Source organism: Budorcas taxicolor, chromosome 10 (assembly GCF_023091745.1).
Source record: "Budorcas taxicolor isolate Tak-1 chromosome 10, Takin1.1, whole genome shotgun sequence".
NCBI lineage: Eukaryota > Metazoa > Chordata > Mammalia > Artiodactyla > Bovidae > Budorcas > Budorcas taxicolor.
The window spans coordinates 11,184,343-11,207,743 of record NC_068919.1 but is presented as its reverse complement, the minus strand read 5'-3'; the positions used below and the strand labels follow the sequence as shown (position 1 = coordinate 11,207,743).

Below are 23,401 nucleotides of genomic sequence, written 5' to 3'. Positions count from 1 at the left end.
CGCGGCCCTCCGGCTCGGGTCGGAAGGGGGCCAACCACAGACACGAGGATGAGGCGGGCAGGTTCTGCTTTGCTTCTGCATTTGGGAGTGAAGCCAGAACGGGAGTGAGTCAGAGGGCAACAATGACGACCCCTTCCCAGGGCTTTCAAAATACGTGACACATCACACCCAAGGATCCAGACAGGAAGGAGGAAAGAGAAGAGAAACTGCACATCACTGATCAAACCTTATCTGAAATGTCCATACACAGGGGTTTGGGGATGAAAGGGACATGAGGTTCCCCATGGTTAATTTCCGTTACATTTTCCTTTCAGAAAAAAAAAAAAAAAAAAACAACTTGTCCTGGGCATCCTTAGATTCCTATGACTGACCTCAGAGGGACTCTACAGCCTGTGAGGTGAGTCAGAGGGCCCCAGATGTCCTGCAGCATCCTTCCCATCACCTCCAGTCCTATGTATACAACATTATCACCTCTGCTGATAGGAGGAAGGCGGCAGCAGCGAACGGGGCTGGTGGGCTCTGCTGGGTTCTTCCAGATGCTGGTCTTAATGTGCATCTTTGCACGGGGCGCTCAGCCTGGGGTTCAGCTTCCTCTGGGTCCTACTAACCTGGTTCGGGTTGCTGACCTCAGGACAGCTGTCACAGGCATCCCCTACACCGTCACCGTCTCTGTCTTCTTGGTCACTATTGGGAACTTTCTGGCAGTTGTCCAGGATGTTTTTTATTCCTGCAAGAGAGGAATGCTTCCCTGAGTCAGGCGAACGTCACAGAAAGGTCTGGAGCACAGACTTTCAGGAGCTGTAGCGATCAGGCCAGCACGCGGGGAGTGGCATCTGCCGAGGCCATCCTTGGGGAGCACCAGCCCTTCCAGCAGCTATCTGCTGTGTGTGCATGCTCAGTCATGTCCCACTCTCTGTGACCCCTGGACTGTAGCCCCGCCAGGCTCCTCTGTCCATGGGATTTTCCAGGCAAGAACACTGGAGTGGGTAGCCATTCCCTTCTCCAGGGGTGCAGTTATCTTGAGGTAACATCAAAGGATGAATTCTGGGAGGCTCAAAAACGAACAGTGACTTGAGGCATTTATCCAGCAAGTTAGAATCTGTCCAAGGTGTTGAGGGCTATCACTGTGTCCAGATGAGGCATCAAGAGGGCCAACCCTGGGGAGGGAGGAGCTCATGGGTCTGTTACTACCAGGGCCCCAGGGCTTGGGTGGTGGTGGGCTGGAGCCAGGCCCTTCACACCATTTCTCCCCAGCTTCCTGTTCAATTGTGTCATCTCCTCTTGGTACCCTGGAACCAGGGATGGTGGAAATGCAAATGCTACAACTCAGGGCCTTTTCTGTTCATTTTGCTGAGCTGATTTACCAGCTGTCCAGCTTATAGAAGGTAAGGTTGCATTTTAGAGAGGTGTGGATTTTCTGGAGTAGGGTGTTGGTGGGTATGGTGTATTTCTAAAAGGATATTCCTTCAAGGTCCTGTAATGTGATATGTTTTTCAGAAATTATCAGATCCAGCCTATACTTTGATGACAGTAATCTATGTTTTATGGGAGCTATACAGAAACAAATGTCCTTCCTTATGGCCTGCAGAGCTCTAGAATTGTTCTCCAGGGTGCTACTCACACAGACCAAAGTATGAGGCCCTTCAGTGGACCCTGGAGCTGGCTGATGCAGCCATCTGCCTGATGGCCCTTTCCACTCTGTGGGAAAAGACCTGATTCTCTGCATGAGGAGCCTGAGCTGGGGCTGCAGCGCCTGACCCTGCTCTGCCCCTCTCCCTCAATCTTCCACTTCTAGGGCTCTTACGCTTGAGAAGGACGGTGGGAGGGAGGAAGCTGCAGTCTGAGAAGACAGATGTCCTCCAAAGACACAGCCTTGACAAGACACTGCTTGAAGGGATTCCTACAGCTTCTGGCAGTGATGTCAAGTTCCTGGAGCATGAAGGTTATTAAACATGAGAGAAATAAGTAGACAAAAGTAAGTGGACCTGGGGTCCCCCAGGCTCAGGCCATGTAGAACCCCCCAGAGCAGGAAGGCCTTCAGAATCAGCAATTCTATTCCTGCTCCTAAGAGAGAACAAGGAGCAAAGCACGGATAGGTCCCAAGGAAAAGACAACACGAGGCAAACCCACCGTCCCCATCCATGTCATCATCACAGGCATCTCCTCTCCCGTCCCCATCAGTGTCTTTCTGGTCATTATTCAGCACGTTCCGGCAGTTATCACAGGCATCCCCGAAGATGTCTTTGTCACTGTTCCTCTGGTCCACGTTGTGGGTCAGGACACAGTTATCCTAAAGGATCCCCAGACCAACATTTACTGAGACTCGCTGTGTGCCTGGTCCTGTGGTGGATGCCAGTCAACCTCCTGCCACCCCCCCCCCCACCCCGCCGCTGGCATGAGATGTCAGACCTCCAGGGGTCAAAGCTCCTCAGAGCTCCTTCTGTATGTTAAACATTTCAGAATTTTAGAATAAAAAGTTACAATGCTGTGGAAACACAGGCGTGGAAACGGACCTTTGGGATGATTCATATAAACAGTGAACTTCATGGACTTTCCTCCACTGTCTCTGGCACGTGGCCATTTCCAGGCCCTCCTAGCAAAGCAGGTGCTTACCTGCTCATTCAGGATCCCGTCTCCATCAGCATCCTCATCACAGGCATCTCCAATGCCATCCCTGTCTGCATCTTCTTGGCCAGAATTTGGTACATACTTGCAGTTGTCCTAAGTTGGAGAAACAGCTCAGGGGGACATCTACGGTTGTCTTTTTTTCAGCTTTACTGAGGTATTTTAACGGACAAAATTGCAAGACATTTAAAATGTATAATGTGATAATTTGATACATGTGTATATTGTGAAGTGATGCCTCCACTGATTTCATTACCATATCTATCACCTTACATATTTATCCCCATCTTTATTTTGCTGAGAACATGTAAGTTCTACCCTTAGCAAATTTCAAGCATACAATACAGTGTTAACTACATTAGATCCACAGATCTTATTCACCTCATAATGGATAGTTTGTACCCTTTTACCAACTTCTCCCCATTTCCCCACCCCATCTCCATCTAAATCAAAAACTATTTCTGACCTCAACACACTGCACCTATCTGACTTTATTGTCAATGGCTGTTTTGCTACATTTGAGACGCGGCTACTTTAAAAATACAATTCTGAATGGAACCCACAGAACCTCTCCCCCATATAAGATGTGGCTCTGGAAAGCCACAGAGCGAGAGTGCATATGTGCTTGCGCGTGTGTGTTTGCGTGTGTTTTCTCCTGCTCGTCCCCCTCACCTTTTTGCAGTTTCTGGCCGAGCATGGCAGTTCCTCATCAGGGTAACTGTCAATGTCCACATCCTTTCCACAGATGTAGCCGTCACCAGCCCAGCCGACCCCACACTGTGAAGAGAAAGCCTGTCAAAAGCCCAGGCACTGAGCCTGGTGGGAGGATGGGGCTTACAAGGGCCTCTGCTCCTGTACACAGGCCCAGAGGGAGGGCCCGGAGCCAGGAGGCTTTGTTGGTAGGATTTTAAAACTATCAAGCTGTGTTTTGAATATTGTAGTCTAATGGTTCAAAATTCAAAAGGCAGAGTGAAAGCTCCTTCCTGCTCCTGGGCTCAGAAATCCAGGCAATCCACTCTTTTGAATACTTTCAGAGACATGCTGGGCAGAGACCAGCAAACACATATTTCCTTTTTTTTGATCCTTTAGCACAACTGGTAGCACACATGTATACTACTCTGCACCTTGAGTTTTAAAAATTAACATTACATCTCGGGACTCTTTCCATATCACTGCATGTAGATTTGTGTCATTCTTTTTAATGGGCACAGATGTATTATACATCAGTTGGAATACATGTGCCTTAATTAATTCAACTAGTCCTCTACCGGTGGGTGTCAAGTTGTTAAAACCTTTCTCTATTGCAAACAATGCTGCCACAAAGAATTCTAGTACATTTGTCCTTCTGCACATTTGACAAATTCTAGTACATTTGACCTCTGGATTCTTAGTGTGAAATTCCTGGTTCAAGTGTATTTATTTATGTTAATATTTGTAATTTGGGATTTTTGTCAAAACATTCTCCAGTGGAAATAAATGCGCACATGGGGAGAGAGGCTGTTGAGGCACTTTGCTTATCATCTTGGCGCCATATCTCTGTATCTAATGGTCTTCTAGATCAATTTCCACCACACAGGGAACCTTCCAAGGTGCTTAACCTCTATTCATATCCCCTAACAGGAGAAGACTCTTGAGAGTCCCTTGGACTGCAAGGAGATCCAACCAGTCCATTCTGAAGATCAGCCCTGGGATTTCTTTGGAAAGAATGATGCTAAAGCTGAAGCTCCAGTACTTTGGCCACCTCATGCAAAGAGCTGACTCACTGGAAAAGACTCTGATGCTGGGAGGGATTGGGGGCAGGAGGAGAAGGGGATGACAGAGGATAAGCTGGCTGGATGGCATCACGGACTCGATGGACTTGAGTTTGAGTGAACTCCGGGAGTTGGTGATGGACAGGGAGGCCTGGCGTGCTGCAATTCATGGGGTCGTAAAGAGTTGGACACGACTGAGTGACTGAACTGAACTGAACTGAACAGGAGAAGGTTCCCACAGGTGCGTTGCTGGGTCTGTGCATTCTCTATTCTTCTGAAAAAGTCTACCCAAGTTGCCTGCCACCACCAGCTGCTGAGGGCAAGCCTTTATTGCTAGTAGAATAGGCATTAAAGTAACAGTTATTCCAGACCAGACTCTATAGGCATTTTCTCCAGTCCTTACAGTGATGGTACAAGGTCATCATTACCCAATTTTACAAAAGAGTCAACTTAGAGCAGCGAAGTCCCTTGCCCAAGGTCTCAGGGCTGGGACTTGAACTCAAGACTGTCCCAGTTCAATGTCTTCTGCCATATGTATTTGGGTAACATGAGTTCTCCCCCTCATATCCATATCCTAGTGGGCCCGGTTAAAGAATGAATGATAAACCTAAGAGAAAGGCAATCCTTCCATAAGGGTGTCCGGGGTATGAGGTGGTCCCTGAAGCTCAGTCCAGGAGCAGGATAGGTACCTGAAGGAACAGGCAGAACAGAAGGAACAAGGGACAAAGCGGCCTGGAAAGTAACAAGGAGCCAGTGAGGTGGGGGGAGGGAGGAGGGGTAAGAGTCTGGGGAACAGCGTCAGGGCCAAGGGAAAAGAAACTTGACACGAGTTAACGTTACATTTCCTGCCCTCATTAATCAAAATAAGGTGATTTAAGACTTCCTAGGCTGCAGCCTGTCTGTTCTCAATCACGTACACCCCTCTTCTGCAACCAGAGACACGGAAGGCAGGGTTCCAAAGACACCCCTCCCATAACTACCCTTATTTCCGCTCAGTTGTTTCAGTAGGGCCTTTAGAAGGCCTGGAAAGCACACCCATGGGGGCATCGTCCTTGACTCATTTTAATGAAGAAAAAAATTTCCTCTAGGAACAAATACGTTTTTAATGAGCCATTTTCTGACAGATTAAATTATTTTAGTAGTCACTCCAAGTGTATTAATCCTTCACCATCTGTCGCTGTGCCTTATTACGAATTCAAAAACACATTAAGAGCCCCATCACCCACCATCCCAGGGGAGTCGTTAATTTGTTCACAAAAGATGAGGATTTAAACATAGATATATGCTTGCCTCTCAATGGGAATAAACAAGCCCCATTGATAGGAATTAAAGAAATTGTTGGTTTTTTTCTCCCCCTTCAACCCAGCTCGTTCCCTTGTCAGTACCTTGTACAAATTACTTGTACCACTGGAGAAAGGGGATGGTATTACAGTTATTTCTTTAACTTGGTTTTTTTTTTTTTTTTTAAATTTTAAAATCTTTAATTCTTACATGTGTTCCCAAACATGAACCCCCCTCCCACCTCCCTCCCCATAACATCTCTGTGGGTCATCCCCATGCACCAGTTTGATTCTCTTCATTCTTCCTATTTGAAAGCCATACGCTCATAGTAGAAAATTTTGAGAACAAAAAGGTAAAGAAGTCCGAGGTATGAAGAAGGGAGAAGTCTCCCAGAATCCATCCTGCTGCTTAGGCTGACTGCTGCACCAGACTCTAAGGGGCCTGCCTCCCCAGAGAGGAAGCAGGATGTGAACAGCTGAAGACGGATTATTTAGCCATGTCTAGAAGCCCCCCAGTCCCCAGGACTCCGGGGCTGGGAGTTGGGGACGGATGGCAGTAACAAGCTCCATTCCTCACCAAGGGCCCACTCCACACCTGAGTGGTGGGAGACCCTCGCGAGGCTGAAGTGCCCTGCCCTCTTCCCTGGCCTCCCCTCCCCAGGTGGTTCCTGGGCCGGGAGCTGCATGGGAAGGAGAGTGCTCAGGAGCTCCTCTTGAGCCTGGCGGGGGCGGGCACAGAGAACAGCTGGTGCTGTGGAAGGTGGAGGGTTTACTCAGGGCAGTTCATCTCCCGGAGTGTCAGGCCAGACTTGGAAACTGGATGTCCTCGGGGCGAGGACAATGAGGAAGGGCAGTGTGCTCATGTAAACCAGCAGCTTATCGAGGGACTAGTCGAGGTAAGCCATCTCCCCCCGGTCCTGGGGCTCACCTCCTGGGCCTCCCACAGAGGGTGTATGGGAGCTGGGGCTCCACCACCAACCTGCCCAGGAAGATGGTGTTGACCCATGGTCAAGAGAGAGCAAAGGTGGCTGATGGTTAGGTGACTTCAGATTGCTCCCCACAAACTTCAGCTGCCTCTGTTACAGCCACATCCTTCATTTATTTTGATGGAATTGCTTTTGTTTTTGAGTACTTTTACTCTGAAGCAAGCAGCAGATTACTTACCACACACGTCACATCCCCCTGCCTCTCTTCGATGCACTGGGCGTTCACACTGCAAGGGTTCAGTTCTGGATCTCTGCAGTTTCTTTCCATTTTGCATCCCCTCATCTGATCACCGATGTACCCTGGTTTGCAAGGCCCACAGCGATAAGATCCCTGCAAGGAGCAGAGCGAGACAATGTTCAGACCTGGGAGCAAAGGGCCTATGGTGGTGTCTATTTATCCATGGACTTGATGATGCCAGGATGAAGTAAGCCCCATGCCTGCCTCTGTAATGTGTGTGTCTTATAACATTGTGTGAATATTGAGGGAGACACCAGCAGACTGGAAGCCACAGCCAGCCACAGAGACATGAGAGAACAGAACCAAAGGCAGAAGGCTGGCTGGGGAGCTGCTTGGTCTTGCCAGCTCCACTGTGGAGGACAAGGAGGAAAGGGGTGAAAACCTGAATGAAGCCCTGGGAGGTGGAGAGAGAGAATTTACTCTGGGGACAAAGGGTATGGTTTGGTTAAAAGGCAAGTTAGAAAAAAAATTTTTTTATTATTATTATTTTTTTTAAATCAAGCGATGGACAGAGAACTGTCGGTAGCCTAGCACTGAGGATTTTTGATGAGGTGGGCTGGTGTGGAAGAAGCCTGGCAAACGAGCTGTCAGGTCCATTGGGATAGCACTTCCAAGGCAAGCCTGACTTTTTTTTTAAAGACAGCTTTACTGAGATAGAATTCACATACCGTGAAAGACACCCATGTAAAGTATACAATTCAATGATTTTAGTCACAACTCCTTAATCACTAAGCACAAAAGATGCTCTCCAGTGATTTTTTAAAAATATTTATTTGTTTGGCTGTGTGGGGACTTAGCTGTGGCATACACGATCTTCAGCTGCACCATGTGGGAGCTAGCTCTCTCACCAGATATAGCACCCAGGCCCTCTGCATTGGGAACATGGAGTCTTAGCCACTGGACCACCAGGGAAGGTCCTTTTTTTTTGTTTGTTTGCTGCACCGCACAGCTTGCGGGACCTTAGTTCCCTAACCAGGGATTGAACCCAGGCCCTGGAAGAGACCTAACCACTGGACTGCCAGGAAATTCCCTCCAGTGACATTTCTTGGTCTGTTAGCCTCACTGGACCACAGCCTTTGGTCAGTTCTCTGCTTTTCTTTGCTCCTCTGCTCGCCTTCCTTTGCCTGCTTGTTCATTTCTGAGGTTCTCTAGAGTTCTACTTTCTAGACAACTCCACTGCCTACTTGTCTCCTCCCAGGGTGGCTTTAGTTATTATCTTCACGTCAGTGTCTCCCAGATCTATCTCTGCAGACTAGCTTTCTCCTGGTAAAAAGCTAAGAAGCAGTAAGTCCCAGTATATTAGCAGGCAGTGTCAGGAATAAAAACGGTTCTGCAGGCAAACTGGACATCTTACGAGATGTGTGGTCTTCGCCTAATTATTTAACTTTACTGGGCCTCAGCTCCTTCAGCTGTGAAATGGGAATAATGACAGTGCCTACTGAGAGATTGTTGTAAGGATTAAAGTAAATGGCAATATTTATAAAATGCTTTCACATATAAGGAAACTAGGAACCTAGAGATTAAAAACCTTTCCCAGGAACATACAGTAAGTGAGAAGCAGTGATGTTGTTTAGTTGCGCAGTCCTGTCCGACTCTTTGCGACCCCATGGACTGTAGCCACCGGGCTCCTCGGTCCATGGGATTTCTGAGGCAAGAGTATGTGGAGTGGGTTGCTATTTCCTTCTCCAGGGGATCTTCTGTCCCAGGGATTGAACCCATATCTCCTTCACTGGCAGGTGGATTTTTTTTACTGCTGAACCACCAGGGAAGCAAGAGGCAGCGGTAGCTGGAGCCACTAGTTCTTTCCTGACAGTCTATTCTGATACATCTACCATCCTGAAAAAGTCAACAGAACTTCCAGAAATAAAACCCTTTTCCAAAGAGTTAAAATTTAGACCCCTAAGTGTTAAACAGTTTAATTTAATACAAATGACTTCTGAGAAGTTCTGTAAAAACAATGAATACCATTTGGGAATTGTCACCAGTAAAATGCCTATTCTGGAATACTGAACTATTAATATAAAACTAAGAAGCTCTTCCTATTTAAAAAATATAAGAATGATAATATTTTATTAAATAAACATTCATCCGAAAGCCCAACACTGCAACTTTGAAAGATGGTAAAGAACAAGTTTGGCATTCTGAAAATGATTATTTTGGACATGCTACTCTTGCTTGCGAGATCTTAGTTCCTGGACCAGGGACTGAACCTGCGTCCTCAACATTGAAAGCACAGAGTCCTAACCACTGGACTGTCAGGGAATTCCATCAGAAAGTTATTCTTATATAAAAAATTACTTATCCATTACTCTTACAGTAAAACCTCTTTCAGCACAAAACTTTTTATTTTGTGGCCATGCTGCACAGCATGTGGGATCTTAGTTCCTCAACCATGGACTGAACCCGCAACTCCTGCATTGAAAGTGTCAAGCCTTAACCACTGGACTACCAGGGAAGCCCCTCAGCACAAACTTTTATCCTCATTTGCAAATCAAATCTATTATGCCCATATGTTCTCTACTGCCTTGGGGTTATGATTTACAGACACACACTTGTTTTAATAACTGGGCATCAATAACAAGAGCCATGAAACATACTTACCAAAGTGTTAATACAGATAGAATTGAGAACACACGCCCCATTTCGACACTCATCAACATCAGCGCAGACCTAGCGTGGAAGAGTTGAAAGAGGTGCACTGTTTAAGTAGACAGGCAAATACATTTTGCTTTGTTTTGACTTCTTTGGTTGAAGCAACAACATGGACTTTCAGAGTGGCTGGTCATCAGAGCACCGTTTTGGCCATCTCCCTGTGTTTGCATTGGTCTGGGCTCAACCTAATTCCAAGTGATAGTTGACTCCTTGGTATTTAAAGTTGTTCAGAATCTTAACATGATTAGTCTACTCCACAACTTCAGGAAGGTTCTGCTTTATTCTGCCTGGGACTCATGCACTTCTTCTCCTCAAGGATTCCTATCTTTACTCAGTTCTGAAAAATCCTTAGTTCCCGTCTGCTCCTGTTCCTTCTATTCCTTCTTTGTAACTACACTTAAAGAAATATTAGAATTTCTTAATCTCTTTTGACCCTTAACCTCTCATCCCTGTTTTCCATACTTTTCTTTCTCTGTGCTATATTCCAGATGATTTCCTTAGACATACCTTCTAGACAATAAATGCCCTGCTAGCTGTTTTGCTCATCTATTTTATTTTTGATGTCAGTTATTATGTTTTCCACTGAATAAATTTTACTTGGTTATTTTTTAAAACCTGATTATATACATTTTTTCCAACATTGCCCTATCCCTTAACTATGGCATCTATTTTTTCCTTTTCTCCTTCTGAACTCACTTTATATTTGTCATGTCTCCTCAGGGTAGCTTCTTTATATAAATTACATTTTTGTTTATGAGTATATCCTTAGTGGCCTTGCTTTTGCTTGAGGGTGTCCCACGGGCCCTGAGTTTTGGAGTCTCTTCACAAAGTGATATCAGCCAGGGCCCTGGGGATTTTACTTCTCTAAGGCTATATTTTTTATGTCAATTTTGGGGCTTGTTTCTGCATGCTATGTCTAACACAGATTCGGAGCTCACAACTTTATGTTGTACAAGCTTGGAGCTTTGATTTGCTGTGGGGAACCATGATTTGCTGTCAACTGTGTCCCAAAACTGACATCGAGCTTCCTGTTGATTTTCAGGGGGATGGCTAGGGAAGTTTTTTCATCTCCTTGTAATGAGGAGGGTAGCTCTTTGAGGCTTCTGGCTTTCTTCAGAGGTGTTAGGTCTTTCCAGAAGTATCTGCTATACCCACATAGTGCATGAACCCCAGTTTCCCACTTGGAGGGCCTATACCCATCTTCCATCTCCCATGAGCTGCTGTGGCGTCAGCTTCCATCTACAGCTCTGATTCCGAGTTCCCACTTTGTTTCTAGAACCTGCACATTTCCTTGTATTTCTTTTGATATTGGTCATGCATTAAAATTTGTTGTTAAATGTTAGCGAGTTGGCTCCCTTCGACTTGAGTTCCTTCTACCATACTGGAAATCCTCTAGAAGGGCTCCTTCCTAGCTTACATAAGGCACCTTCTATTTCTTCTTGTCTGTTTCCCTTGGCTTAGTCTTGACGATTCTGTCTTTACAGAAGAGGAAGTAAAGCTTTAGGTCATTACTCTAATGACTTCTTGCCATCCCTGTGTGTCTAGCTTGGCTCCTTTTTCCAGCCTAAAAAATGATGCCCTCTAGAATTCTTTGATAGGCAGCTAGGAAATAATGAACCTCTGTCCTCTTCAAAGAGAATAATTTCCCTAAGGTAGTAAAATATATTTATAGACCAACCATTTTTAAGGGCTGAATACATCAGAAAGAATTTCACAGTCAGTCAGTTAAATAATGACCAGGATATAGTAGAACATCGAGAAATAAATGGAGACTGTCACAAACTGCTCAAGAGCTTTATGGCAATTTATAGCCGATATAAGAAGAAAGGGGGTTTCCCCCAGGGGATTACTTCTACTCTTGAAATCCTCTCATCTCTAAAACAGCTTCTGATCAGCAACAATGACTCTATAGACATGACCTAATTTTTCAAAGCTTTTATTTGTTTCCCCAGTTCTTAAGTTATTGTGTCACTAATCATTCAAATGGCTACCAACAAAATAAGCCCAGATCCAGCCACACATCCGGTCTCATTGCCCTCACTGCTTTTCTAAAGATACTCGATGATCCCAGTTGACTAGCTTGCTCCTCACCAGCCTTGATGGACACGTATATTCAGAAATGAGTTGGAAAAACCTGCTAATGTGCCCATAGTGCCTGAGGACATTCCACACACCCTTGTGGAATGGAAAGAGACGGGAACCAACCAAAGGTTTCCTGTTGGCAATTAAAGATCAAAAGACCACCACTTCAGCCCACCTGCTTGTTTGTCTTGGCGAAATTGATCCCAACGCCCTGCAGCATGGGCCCCGTGAAGCCCACTGGGCAGGCATCACATCTGAAGCCAGGAGCCAGGTTTACACAGTGCACACCAGGATAGCAGGGGTGGTACTTGCACTAGAGAGAAACAAAAATTCAGTCTGTGGCCACAGGGAGAACACACGCTCAAATATCTGTTCACCTCTTTGCACAAACTTATGGAATCACTTAACTATCCATTTTGGGGGGGCTGAAATGATCAAAGGCAATAAAGGCTTCCAATTTCATAGTGACTCATAGAATCTCTGACCCACACGGCCTGGAGGTTGCCTTGTTGTGAGCTTCGCTATAATACAGAATGAAGCACAGCCGAGTGGAAAGGGCCCTAATGTTAACCAGTCCACCTTCCAGGGCAAACTCCCTGATATTGTAACTTGGAATTTAAAAATGTCTGGGAGAGAACGGTGCTCCTGGACCACTTGTCAGGTGGCCACTGAGTCCAAAGGCATTATTAAAGCAACTGCTCAAAGAAAAAGACCCTGAGAAGATCAAGCCAGGGCAGCTGTCATTTCTTCAGTAAGACATGGTTCATCAGGGGCTGTTCCTGACTTTGGACCCCATTGAGCCCATGGCTGCTGCACAGCTCTCACGGTCTAGGAGATTCATTCTTCTCTTTTTTTTAAAGTCACTTCAACTAATGTAAAAAACATGACCACTTCCTGCCCTTTCAAAAGAAGGAAAATTCCAGTTCACAGATAAGAACCACATGCAGTTCTGTGAAACATGTGCAGATGCTCTTCCAAAGGAGGGATGGCTAGAGATCGTCTTGATTGCTTACCACCTGGGGCGGTAATCGGCTACCACAAGTCTGTAGGATGCATGTACGTAAGTTAAGCTCCTTCCAGCCTTCCTCTGGCCTGAAAGTGTGAAAGTGTTAGTTGCTCAGTTGTGACTGACTCTTTGCAACCCCATGGACTATAATCTGCCAGGCTCCTCTGTCCATGGGGTTCTCCAGGCAAGAATACTGGAGTGGGTGGCCATTCCCTTGCCCAGGGGATCTTCCTGACTGGGGGATTGAATCCCGGTCTCCTGCATTGCCGGTAGATTCTTTACCATCTGATGGAAAGACAAAGGCAGATGCTGGGGGCAGCCTTGCCACCCACTATGAACACTGCCTTCCTCGAGACTGGACCAGTGATTGGATAACTATGGTCTTGAAACAGTCTCTGTCAGAGGCTTTGCCAGTTGGCCAAACAGCCTGTATTTGCCCTATATGTCTTTCTGGCTCGGTCTCTGGGCACATTTGGTTACTCAGAGATTATGGGGCCTCCTCAAAAGGTCTTGTTGGTTTGAGATTCCTCTCACTCCTGGATGCCTTAAGAAATCAGTTGCAACCCCTAAAATATACCCTGACGTAGATCATTCCCTTTCCACATTCATACGTGTACAATAAAATCACAGTAGTCCCAAAGACTGCTTATGAGAATCAGCGGTAGAGTCGAAGGCTGAAATCTCAGCATTGCAGCAACAGGGACCACCGCGGTGGGAAGCCCAGACAGGAGGTACAATGAAGGCGGCCACAACCGTAGGTCGCGCCTCCGCCTCCCCACCACCTATGGGTCTCTGAAGGTTCCCGAAGGAGTCGTTTTTATGTGGCCTGGAGGTCAACCCAAGTCAGCCCTCGGTTATCCACCTGGCCTCTCTTCCCATAAGCCGTAGGCTGTATGCGATACCGAGGGAGGCCCCTCTGTCTGGCTGACTGTTCACCTCATCGACGTCGGAACAGGCGATCCCATTTCCTGTGTAGCCCTCGGGGCAGGGTCCGCACTGAAAGCCGTCTCTGGTGTCGGTGCATCGCACGCCGCGGAAACACGGGTTGGAATCACAGCGGCGCACTGGGGGTGTCGGGGATGCCGCGGGCGCCACGGGTATCAGGGTGTTGGGGGTGGGAGACTGAAAGCTCAGAGGACCTAGACAAAAACCATCATCCACAGGTTTCCAAACCACCAAGAAAATAGAGCTGATACAGGATGTGGTTCAGCTTCCCGGTGACTTTCTTTTCCCTTCTCTCCACCTCGGTGCCAAAACTCCACAGACCGCAGCCAGCGGAGCCTCCCCCACCCAGGCCCTTCGCAGTCCGCACTTGCTGGTCCAACTCAGAAGCGTGCCAGTTACTAGAAAAGCACTTACCGCAAGCCTGGCATTCGGCTATGGTGTTTCGCAAAAATGTTGTTTCCTTGACCTTTAGAAATGGGAAGGGAAAAAAACAAAAGATGGAAAAGGAGTACCTGATGTATAATCCAGGAATGAGAGAATCCATGAGTGGCCAACTATGAAACAGAACCTAAAGGAATGTTAACACGGCCCTGGGTGGCTCCCATTCGACCTGGAGCCCCATTCTGCCTGGAGCCCAGCTATGTTTATCATCCGACGGCCCCCTAGTTTCAGAGCCCTTCCAGCAGAGCCCCAGGGCGGCAGGCTGCATGGGGCCACCTGAGGTCTGGCTCTAGGCCCTTCCCTGACTCTGCAGGCCTGCAGCGCTATCAGCTCCAACAGACAGCGTCTCTGTTATAGGGCTTTTCTGATGGTCCATCCAGCTTGTTACCTGCTGTCTCAGAAGATCCTTCACCTCTCCCAGTAGTTGGTTTAGTTGTGACATCTGCCCCAAGAACTGCCGATTAAAGTCTCCTGTAGGAACAGCGGAAGGAAAGAAGCGTCAGAAAGTGACAGCTATTTCTACAGTGACTCAAAAACAAATGATTTCCCAGAGAATTATCATGATGCAAAACTCAGGGTATGAGAATCTAACATGGGGTAAAATGCATCTAATTCGCCTAAAAAATAATGATAATGATGCCACGGCTCTAGTTAGTCCAAATTCCTATGAGTTATAGAAACACAAGTGTGATGAAGATACCTCTTGCCCTGGACTTTGGCACAAAAGCCTGATTTCTGTAGACACATCCTATAGGACTGCCCTGCTGACAGCCCACCCTTCGGGGATAGGACCCAGCCCATCACGGGCCTGGGGGTTTATTGATGGAGGTGAGCAAAGGGCCTGAGAACACACACCTGTGTTAGTGGTGGCCAGTGGCTCGCTCTGCTGCAGGAAGCAGTCTTGCAGGCTGGCCACCTGGATCAGCGAGCCTCTCACCACCAGTTTCAGCTCTTCCAAAGAGTCCTGGAAGAAATTGGATTCATACCACACATTGGTGGTGCCATTCAAAAGCCAGTGGGCATGCAGACTCACACAATTTTCATAACGCAGTAGGCCTGAATACTTGGACTCTGACATCTCACATAATTTTGTGGGTTTGCATTTTTTCCTGAAGCTTGCGAGCCCTGCCCTTCTGACTGAAGCAAATATGGAAGCAGCCAGCAGCTTAGGAGAGTGCTGGCATCCAGTGTGGTCTTGATGAGAGTTCATCAAGGCAACTTGGAGAAAAGAAAAGGCCCTTTTCCTTCACGGTAAACAAGTTCTTTTGTGGTAGGAGCCTCTTAAGAATTGTCTGTTTATGGAGTTTAGACTGCAATGAATAAGACATTGATCCCAATTTTAAACCCTATTATTTTTAGGATGTCTTGGCTCCAGGTTTTAGCAAAGTCTCTGGTTTCCTTGGATTATGAGAAAGAATACACAGTATATTCTATGATGTACATTTTTGTACATTTTCATGTATTTTCACATTACTGGATGATAACAGTCATTCATTGTTAGTCATCAAGTTACTATTCTCACCCCTTAATTTTGTAGCTTTTACTTGTACCCATTATTTTATACACAGATGATAGAAAACGTTTATGTTAACTGCTGATGTAAGGTCTTCATCCTTATTTTAGACATGAGTGTGCTGAGGATTTTCAGAGGCACTCTGCTTTTCAATTTAGTTAAGATGTGTGTAACACGTTTTATGTAACAGATATTGTGTTGGAACCAGACCATAAGCTCTATGGAGGCCATGACTATTTTGCCAGCTATGAGATACCTAATGCCTAGAATGTGCATATTGACTGACTGAGTAAATGAGAAGATGAATATGAAGACAGAGCATTGTGGTCCTTGCTGACAATCTAAGGAAGTAGAATTTTGGGGGAAAAAAAATCCAAAAAATTCCATCTATTTCTGATGACCTTGGCTTTTAGAAATTGACTTATTTGGTGGTGGATAGTAATTGCTGAAATAGAGACATAATTTCTGACTGTCATTCTATCTGGGCTACTTTGGGGATTCAGAAATAAAATTTAGCATATCTTTCCATTAATTTTTTTCTCTTTCTATAAATCTATACTATATATATATATATATATATCTTTTCTCTCTCCAAACCTAGATTTTAGTCTTGAAATTTCTGCTTGAAAATGCTCTCCATATTTTAAGCACAAATTCTAGTATCTGATTCACAGTTTTTATATCAGTATCCAAAGTTTCTCAGCATTCCTAGTTATAACCGAAATTGCTGTTTATAACCTGCTTCTTTGTACAAAGGGCTCAGAACACCTTGGTACTGGGTTGGCCAAAAAGCTCGTTCAGATTTTTCCCATAACATTGTGCAGAAAAACGCAAATCAACTGTTTGGCCAACACTATACAAGCATATATAAATTAGTTAAAGCACATATAATGAAGTAACGAACCAGAAATGGAAAATTGTGATTGTGATAAATAAGACAACAACAATATGGGCCACAGTGGGTGAACATGGTTACTGATTTTAGTATGGACTTCCATATCAGATGAAACTCAGGAACTATGACCAGTTATAGTAATAATTAGAAAAGGCAAAGAATACTAATTATTTATAGGAAATGGAGTATTTCCTATAACAAAATTATATTTTGTTTTTTAACAAAATTATAGAAGAAATATATGTGGCAATTTCTACAGTAGGTGCAATGACATAATGTAAAAAATACCATCAACATGGCATAAAACAGAAGACAGAAGTGAAGTGATATGTAAGGCCTCATGGAAGTAAGTTGGCAATAAGGTTCTTTTTCTTAGAGATGCTCTAGTAAGACCTATGGAAGAATGTTGTTCCTGGTGCTTGGCATGTTCCAATCATTCTTTTTTACTTCTATTAAAAAATTATAATTTTATGAAAGATTAAAAATAGATCATCTTACTGCCCTAAGATAGTTTAAAAGTTTTTGCTATTCCTTTTCTACTTTATAATTATATGCCCAAAGTCTCCACTTATCTAAAGGAGTAGCTCTCAATTTTGACTTCACATTAGAATCAGTATTTTTAAAACGACTGATGCCGAGGCACCACCTCCACAGACTCTGATTTGTCTGGAGTGTGGGCCATCTAGCAGTTGGTTTTTAAGTGCAGTAAGTGATTCTAATATGCAGTCAGAATTAGACCCATTCTTGACCTCAGCCCACTTGTCTGCATTCTCAGAAACCACCTTTCCACTTTGGAAAATGGTCTGTGGGTTCTTACATGTGCCTTCCTCTGGAAAGTCCTCAGTTCCACAGCCTCGGGACTCTGGGCGAGGCCGGAAAAGGCTCTGGGGAGGTTGTGGATGGAGTCCACGCGGGTGCAGTCCAGGAACAGCTCCACGGAGCCGGCCCCCCGGTGGAGGTTGGTCAGTCTCAGCAGCAGCCTGTGCCTCCTGCCGTCAGCCAGCTGCAGGTTGTTGAAAACCACCAGGTGAATCCTCCCGTCGTTCTTCAGGTAACGGAGGACGGCTGGAACCAAGCACGGACCAGTGAATGACAAGAGGGCTGACTCTGTGCTGAACAGCCTCCAGGTGACAGTGACAAGGCCAGGTCATCGGAAAGATGCAAGCGAGTCAGAACCACAGATGTTCAACGTTTTGTGTGCACTGGCCACCCACTGTTGCTGGGATGTTTTGTGCTCATGAAAAGAGATGGTAAGTAGTAAGTGTGAAAACAGACAATATAATTTCAGTTAATGATGAGTACACTGAACAAGCAGGACACATTGAAAGTCAACTCACATCCAAGTAAGCTCCTCAGGGCATGAATTCATTAATTCACCAATGTTTCCTGAGCACTACTATGGGGCTGGGTGCTGCCCTTCGTTATTCTATTCATTGCAACCCTATGAAACGGGAATTGACTAGAGGTGAGGAAAGTGAAGCTCAGATAAGCGAAGTAACTTGCTCAAGGATATAGTAAGTGACGGGACTAGAATTTAAAGCCGAGTGTGGTTTATTCCATGGCTAAAGAATGCTAGGCTTGGATGGGGTTTTGTAAGCATATGTTGAATCAGGTGTAATCTGTTGTATTATCCCTCAGTAAAACCTATTTTCAAATTTTAACAATGCTCAGTTAGAAAACCAAAGGTATCTATGGATGCAAAAGAAAGACTCCATGGGAGAGCCACTGCCTTACATAAAAAGCTATTCTCAGTATTATGTGGAGTGAAAAAAAGTTACGGGTCAGTATAGGTTCGCTCCAAAAAAAAAACAAAAACAAAAACTATGTATGTATGTACATATAGTATACACACAGATAGAGAAAATTAGAAGAGAATATTTGTATGGTCATTTCTGGTGCTTGGTGATATGTGTTTCTTTTGTCTTCATTTTCATTGTCTGATCTTTCTATGCAAGAAACTTATGCATTACTTATATAATTCAAAAAAGTTAAAAAAAAGAATTCCACATGTAAACCCAGAGTGTGCTACAATCCATGTGTATGATTCACAGCAAGCAACTGGGACCATCTCTCTTCGGGTGCCTCTTCTGTGAAGTGTAAATGCCAACTCGGTGCTGCCCAGACGAGAAAACCTGTTTATGCTGCAGTATTGCCAGAGAAAATAATCACCACTATGAAATTTAAGGGTGTTTTTGAAGACTTCCTCCAAATCCATTCGACGTTCTAGGTCGATTTCCCCACCCTTCTAGAATCTGACTAGATTTGCTTCTCCATTTGACCATCGCTGGAGGCGGGGGCAGTTGGCATCTGGGTCCGTGGTATAGAGAGAAACCAGGAGGAGTCAGGAGATCTTTCCTCGTGCCCAAGGGACCACCACCACTTGCTTACTGAGAGAGAAGGACTGGTGAGACCTGGCAGGACAGACTGCCTAGAAGGCCTTTCTGTGACTATAGGACAACACTATGCTTCCTGAAGCACAGTATTGGTAAGACTTAAATGTGGAATGAGGAGAAAGAAAATAGACGTGGGTAGACATTCTTGCCTGGAGAATCCCAGGGACAGAGGAGCCTGGTGGGCTGCCGTCTATGGGGTCACACAGAGTTGGACACGACTGAAGCAACTTAGCATGCATGCACTGGAGAAGGAAATGGCAACCCACTCCAGTACTCTTGCCTGGAGAATCCCATGGACAGAGGAGCCTGGTGGGCTGCAGTCCATGGGGTCACTAAGAGTCAGACACAGCTGAGCGACTTCACTTTCCCTTTTCCTTTCATGCATTGGAGAAAGAAATGGCAACCCACTCCAGTATTCTTGCCTGGAGAATCCCAGGGACAGAGGAGCCTGGTGGGCTTCCATCTACAGGGTCGCACAGAGTCGGACACGACTGATGCGACTTAGCAGCAGCAGCAGCAGACATTTTTGAGGTATTTTAAATACGGGATACAACAGTATTTTTACCCCCTTTTAAAAAATATTGTTGAGAATTTATAATAGTAACGGCATGGCTTGAAATTTGAGGCATAAAATACACAAAAGAGGGGGGAAATTGAGCCCAAACATATGCAAACCTCCATTCCTTTACTTTTGAAATACTTTCGTAAATCCCCAGCATTTTTACAGGCCAATGAAAACACTACTCAGACCACCAGACCTCAACCCAGTCACAGACACATACACACACTCAGGATCTCCTTATTTTCCTTTCAGCCACAACCTCTGTTCCTCATATTAACAGTTTAAGAGGATACATAGAGTAGCTTAAAACAAATACTCGTGGTTTTTCTCCCCCAGCTGAGATTTCTGGTGGAATTCAAAGGAGACATATTTTAGTGGACCTCTTGCCTGCTTTTAGCAGGCCTTCCCGGCCATGTGGGTCATGATTTATTTTCATAACTGAATCGTTAAGTTTAGTTTTATAAATACTACCTAATGGAGTAATTTCCACCTAACAGGTGCTCATTAAATGTTGTGAATATGAAGTTTCAATGAATAATTAGATGACTGCATTGAAAACTTTTCACATATAAATTGAAAAGTTTAGCGAGTGGCAATTTAACATCTACTGCAGACAGCCGAACCTGCTATTGTGATCACGCTGTCATTTAAGGTCATTCCACACTTCTGCCTTGCTTTGCATTGCACTGCAACACTGAAATAGGTTCCTCCCGCTCCCAGGTCTTGCGACAAGAGCAACAGGGGGGAAAAAAAGGAAAAGAATTATGGAAACTTCCATCTTTGCAAGGTCTGTTAGCAGAAAAATTATCAAAGGCTTTGACATTTACTACTGTTCACACTTGATCCAATAATTCTCATTTTGCTTATGGCTTTCATTTTTCTTTTTTATTGCAAGTTCCTTACTTCAGTGCTTCTATACTTATTTTAGCTTCAGAGCAGTAACATTACCCAGAGGGTCGGCAGGCACCTGCTCAGAAAACACATTTCCCCACCAGTCATACTGAGCCTAGAGGCAGACTCAACAAGCCAGGAGCCCGCGGCCTGGGACACTCCCTGAGCTTCTTCAGAAGCAGCACCGTCAGAAGGGAGAGAACAGACCCAGTTCCCATCTTCTCTGTCTGTCCCCCTTACCAGTGCTCAGCTCACCCAATCTGAGCCCCCTCCTCGCCACACATACACACACAGGGGAGCAGAACAGAGGGGAGAATACTAGTCACCCAGCAGGACATCACTTCACCTCCAGAAGGAATGGAAAGTCAGGCCCGGCAGCTGGAAGGAGCAGTCTTCTTTAGGCTCCATCCCACCCCTGCCCCTCAGCACCCCAGGGAGCACTGCACTCAGGAAAACAGCCGTCACTGGGGACAGCTCTGCTTCTTCAGCTAAGGCACATTCCGTTCTGCTTGTTTCTCACGGAAACAAGTTAGCCTGGTGATTTCAACCTGCTTCTCTCTCAGGATGAGCACCAAGAACCCATCTGATTAGAACGAAAGGCTGCAGGTCTTCAAACACATTTCTGTCTCTACGCTGTTCCATCTCTGGGTTCCTCTGCCAGATTCCTGACTCATCTTCCTGCTCAGGGTCTTTTCCTGTGCAGGTTTTCTGGAAGGACAGCTTGAGATGCCTACACGACTATTCTGATCAAACGATTGCCTTCTCAGCGCAACACACAAGCGAGCCAATGCAATCCTTCACTAGCTCCCTAGTGGTTCCCAATTAATGTGTAACTTATCCCAGGACTGACCTAACCTTCTAGCCACCTTCCATTCTGCTGATCACTGCCAAGCTAGACAACCTGTTTTAACAACTGGTTTTCACACCTCTCTAGCTTTCTCCAGACTCTCTCATCCTTTTCTTTCTGTGCTGAGTGTTCTCTTCTCCATCCCTCTCCTTCCTGCTCCATCACGGCTACAAATCGAAAGCCAAGATCCAGCTCAAATGCACCTGACTCCCTCTAGTATTCCATCTTCCTCATGACTGGAAGTTATCTGCCTCATTCATATTCCCATTGGAGAAGGCAATGGCACCCCACTCCAGTACTCTTGCCTGGAAAATCCCACAGACAGAGGAGCCTGGTAGGCTGCAGTCCATGGGGTCCCTAAGAGTCGGACACAACTGAGTGACTTCACTTTCACTTTTCACTTTCATGCATTGGAGAAGGAAATGGCAACCCACTCCAGTGTTCTTGCCTGGAGAATCCCAGGGACGGGGGAGCCTGGTGGGCTGCCATCTGTGGGGTCACACAGAGTCGGACCGACTGAAGCGACTTAGCAGCAGCAGCAACATATTCCCTTAGCACTTGCTCAGTGCTTTGCTAGGTGTACTTTTCCAGCCAAAACTCAGATACTTTAATGCCTGTGTTACCCTGGGCCTGAAGAGTCCAGTTTTTAAATTATTATTAACTATTATTAACTCCTTTTAAACTATTAAAAGGAGTTAATAAAAGTTGTCCTTCCTACTTCACTTTCTGTTCGGTGGTGGTCAAATAAGAAAATGCAAAACTATAAGCTGCTATACACATGTAAGTACTAGTATATTTGTTTATTTCTTATCTTCTCTACTAGACCATAAGATCTTGGGACAAGGAGTCTATTTCTTACTAATTTTCCCATACACCACAGCATCTGAGAACACCAAATACAACTGTTTGTTGAATGAAAAATAGATAAAATAGAGTATTCTTGTGTTTACTCTGACTTTTTAAAACCCACAGTCTTTTTAAAAAAAGAGCAGTTTCTATCGGTTTACTTATTTAAATCCTTCCCTTCTAAACTTAAGAGTCTGTGTGTACTTGAGAATCTGGAGCCTGATTTTATGGCTACATTTCCATGTCTGGGTACTAGCCTGATTAAATGCCATCGCAATGACTGGTAGGAGATGAAGCAGCAAGCGCAAGCAATGAAGATTTGAAATATTGCTATCAACTTGAGAAAGAATTTTCAAAAGGTGCTTTTTGAAAAGTGGGTGGACATGGCAGTCAAAAATATTATATTGTGTTGAATGTCAAGCCTATGAAGCAGGATGCCAGCTTTAAAGAACTGGAAATGATAATATTTTGTCTGCTTGGGCTAAGGAGTTCAGAGTGACGTGGCCTGCCCAGGCAGCAAACTCGGCAAGGTAGTCTGGGGCCTTCTGCTTTGCTTGGCAAATGGCTTTGCTCTTTGGCACTTTTAAAGATATGATGAAAGCCGCTGCTGTCAACCTTTCCTCTTCTTCTTAAATAATTATATATTAAAAGAGCCTTCTTGCCATTAATGTCTCCTGTGATGGATGTTCTTGTTTGCCTTGACTCATTTGTTTTATGCCCTATACACTGGATCTTTGTAACTTTAGTGCTTTGGAAATACATATAAAAGGAAAACCATCAAATTGCTTTTCCTGAAAGTACTGTGGGTGACTCCCAGGTGTGATAAATGCAGTATGTGTGTTTGGAAATTTTTTTCATAGCAGTTTCAACCAATGTAAAGTTTACAGAATACACACGGAGCAAAGAAACCATCCAGTGAAAGGAAGCACAGCAAGTATAATGAACTTCTGCAGAGGGCTCTATGCTTGGATAAGTTATGAGGCATCACTACACAACTACCTGATAGGGGAGAAAGTTGTAAGTGTGCACAGAATCCCAAGGTCACCTTAGAGGAGACAGTTGTGAGTGTGCACAGAATCCCAAGGTCACCTTAGAGGAGAAAATTACAAAGCAATTTTGATGCCCATGGAACTCTCTCTAGCCTTAGCAGAACCACAGAATATTAGCATTATAAGTCATCCAGCTTAATATCTCACTCCACAAATCCCTTCAATAAAAAATGTAGCCTCTACCAGCACATTTCCAGTAACAAAGAACTCATTACTTTGCAGAAAAACCCATTTCACTTTTGGAGTACTCCCCAAGATTTTCCTAATTCAGAGCCAATATCTGTTTCCTCTGCCTTCCACCAGTGTGTCCTAATTTTACTCTTCAGGACTATAGACAGATTTAATCATATCCTCAATCGAAGTGATATTCTTCAAATATTTTTAAGGCAACTTTCATCT

At 45.0% G+C, this 23,401-nt stretch overlaps 1 protein-coding gene across 1 annotated transcript in view; it reads right to left on the bottom strand.

The window, feature by feature from the left end:
* Nucleotides 1-23,401, bottom strand: part of THBS4 (thrombospondin 4) — a 53,866-nt gene that overhangs the window by 10,466 nt on the left and 19,999 nt on the right. The window contains exons 3-14 of the mRNA XM_052647225.1: nucleotides 17,232-17,479; nucleotides 14,862-14,970; nucleotides 14,395-14,477; nucleotides 13,980-14,031; nucleotides 13,557-13,759; nucleotides 11,790-11,927; nucleotides 9,482-9,550; nucleotides 6,821-6,973; nucleotides 3,298-3,402; nucleotides 2,614-2,721; nucleotides 2,131-2,290; nucleotides 609-727 (exon numbers count right to left, since the gene is read on the bottom strand). Of these exons, the coding sequence (XP_052503185.1) occupies nucleotides 609-727; nucleotides 2,131-2,290; nucleotides 2,614-2,721; nucleotides 3,298-3,402; nucleotides 6,821-6,973; nucleotides 9,482-9,550; nucleotides 11,790-11,927; nucleotides 13,557-13,759; nucleotides 13,980-14,031; nucleotides 14,395-14,477; nucleotides 14,862-14,970; nucleotides 17,232-17,479 (1,547 nt within the window). The remainder of the gene's footprint in view (nucleotides 1-608; nucleotides 728-2,130; nucleotides 2,291-2,613; nucleotides 2,722-3,297; nucleotides 3,403-6,820; nucleotides 6,974-9,481; nucleotides 9,551-11,789; nucleotides 11,928-13,556; nucleotides 13,760-13,979; nucleotides 14,032-14,394; nucleotides 14,478-14,861; nucleotides 14,971-17,231; nucleotides 17,480-23,401) is intronic.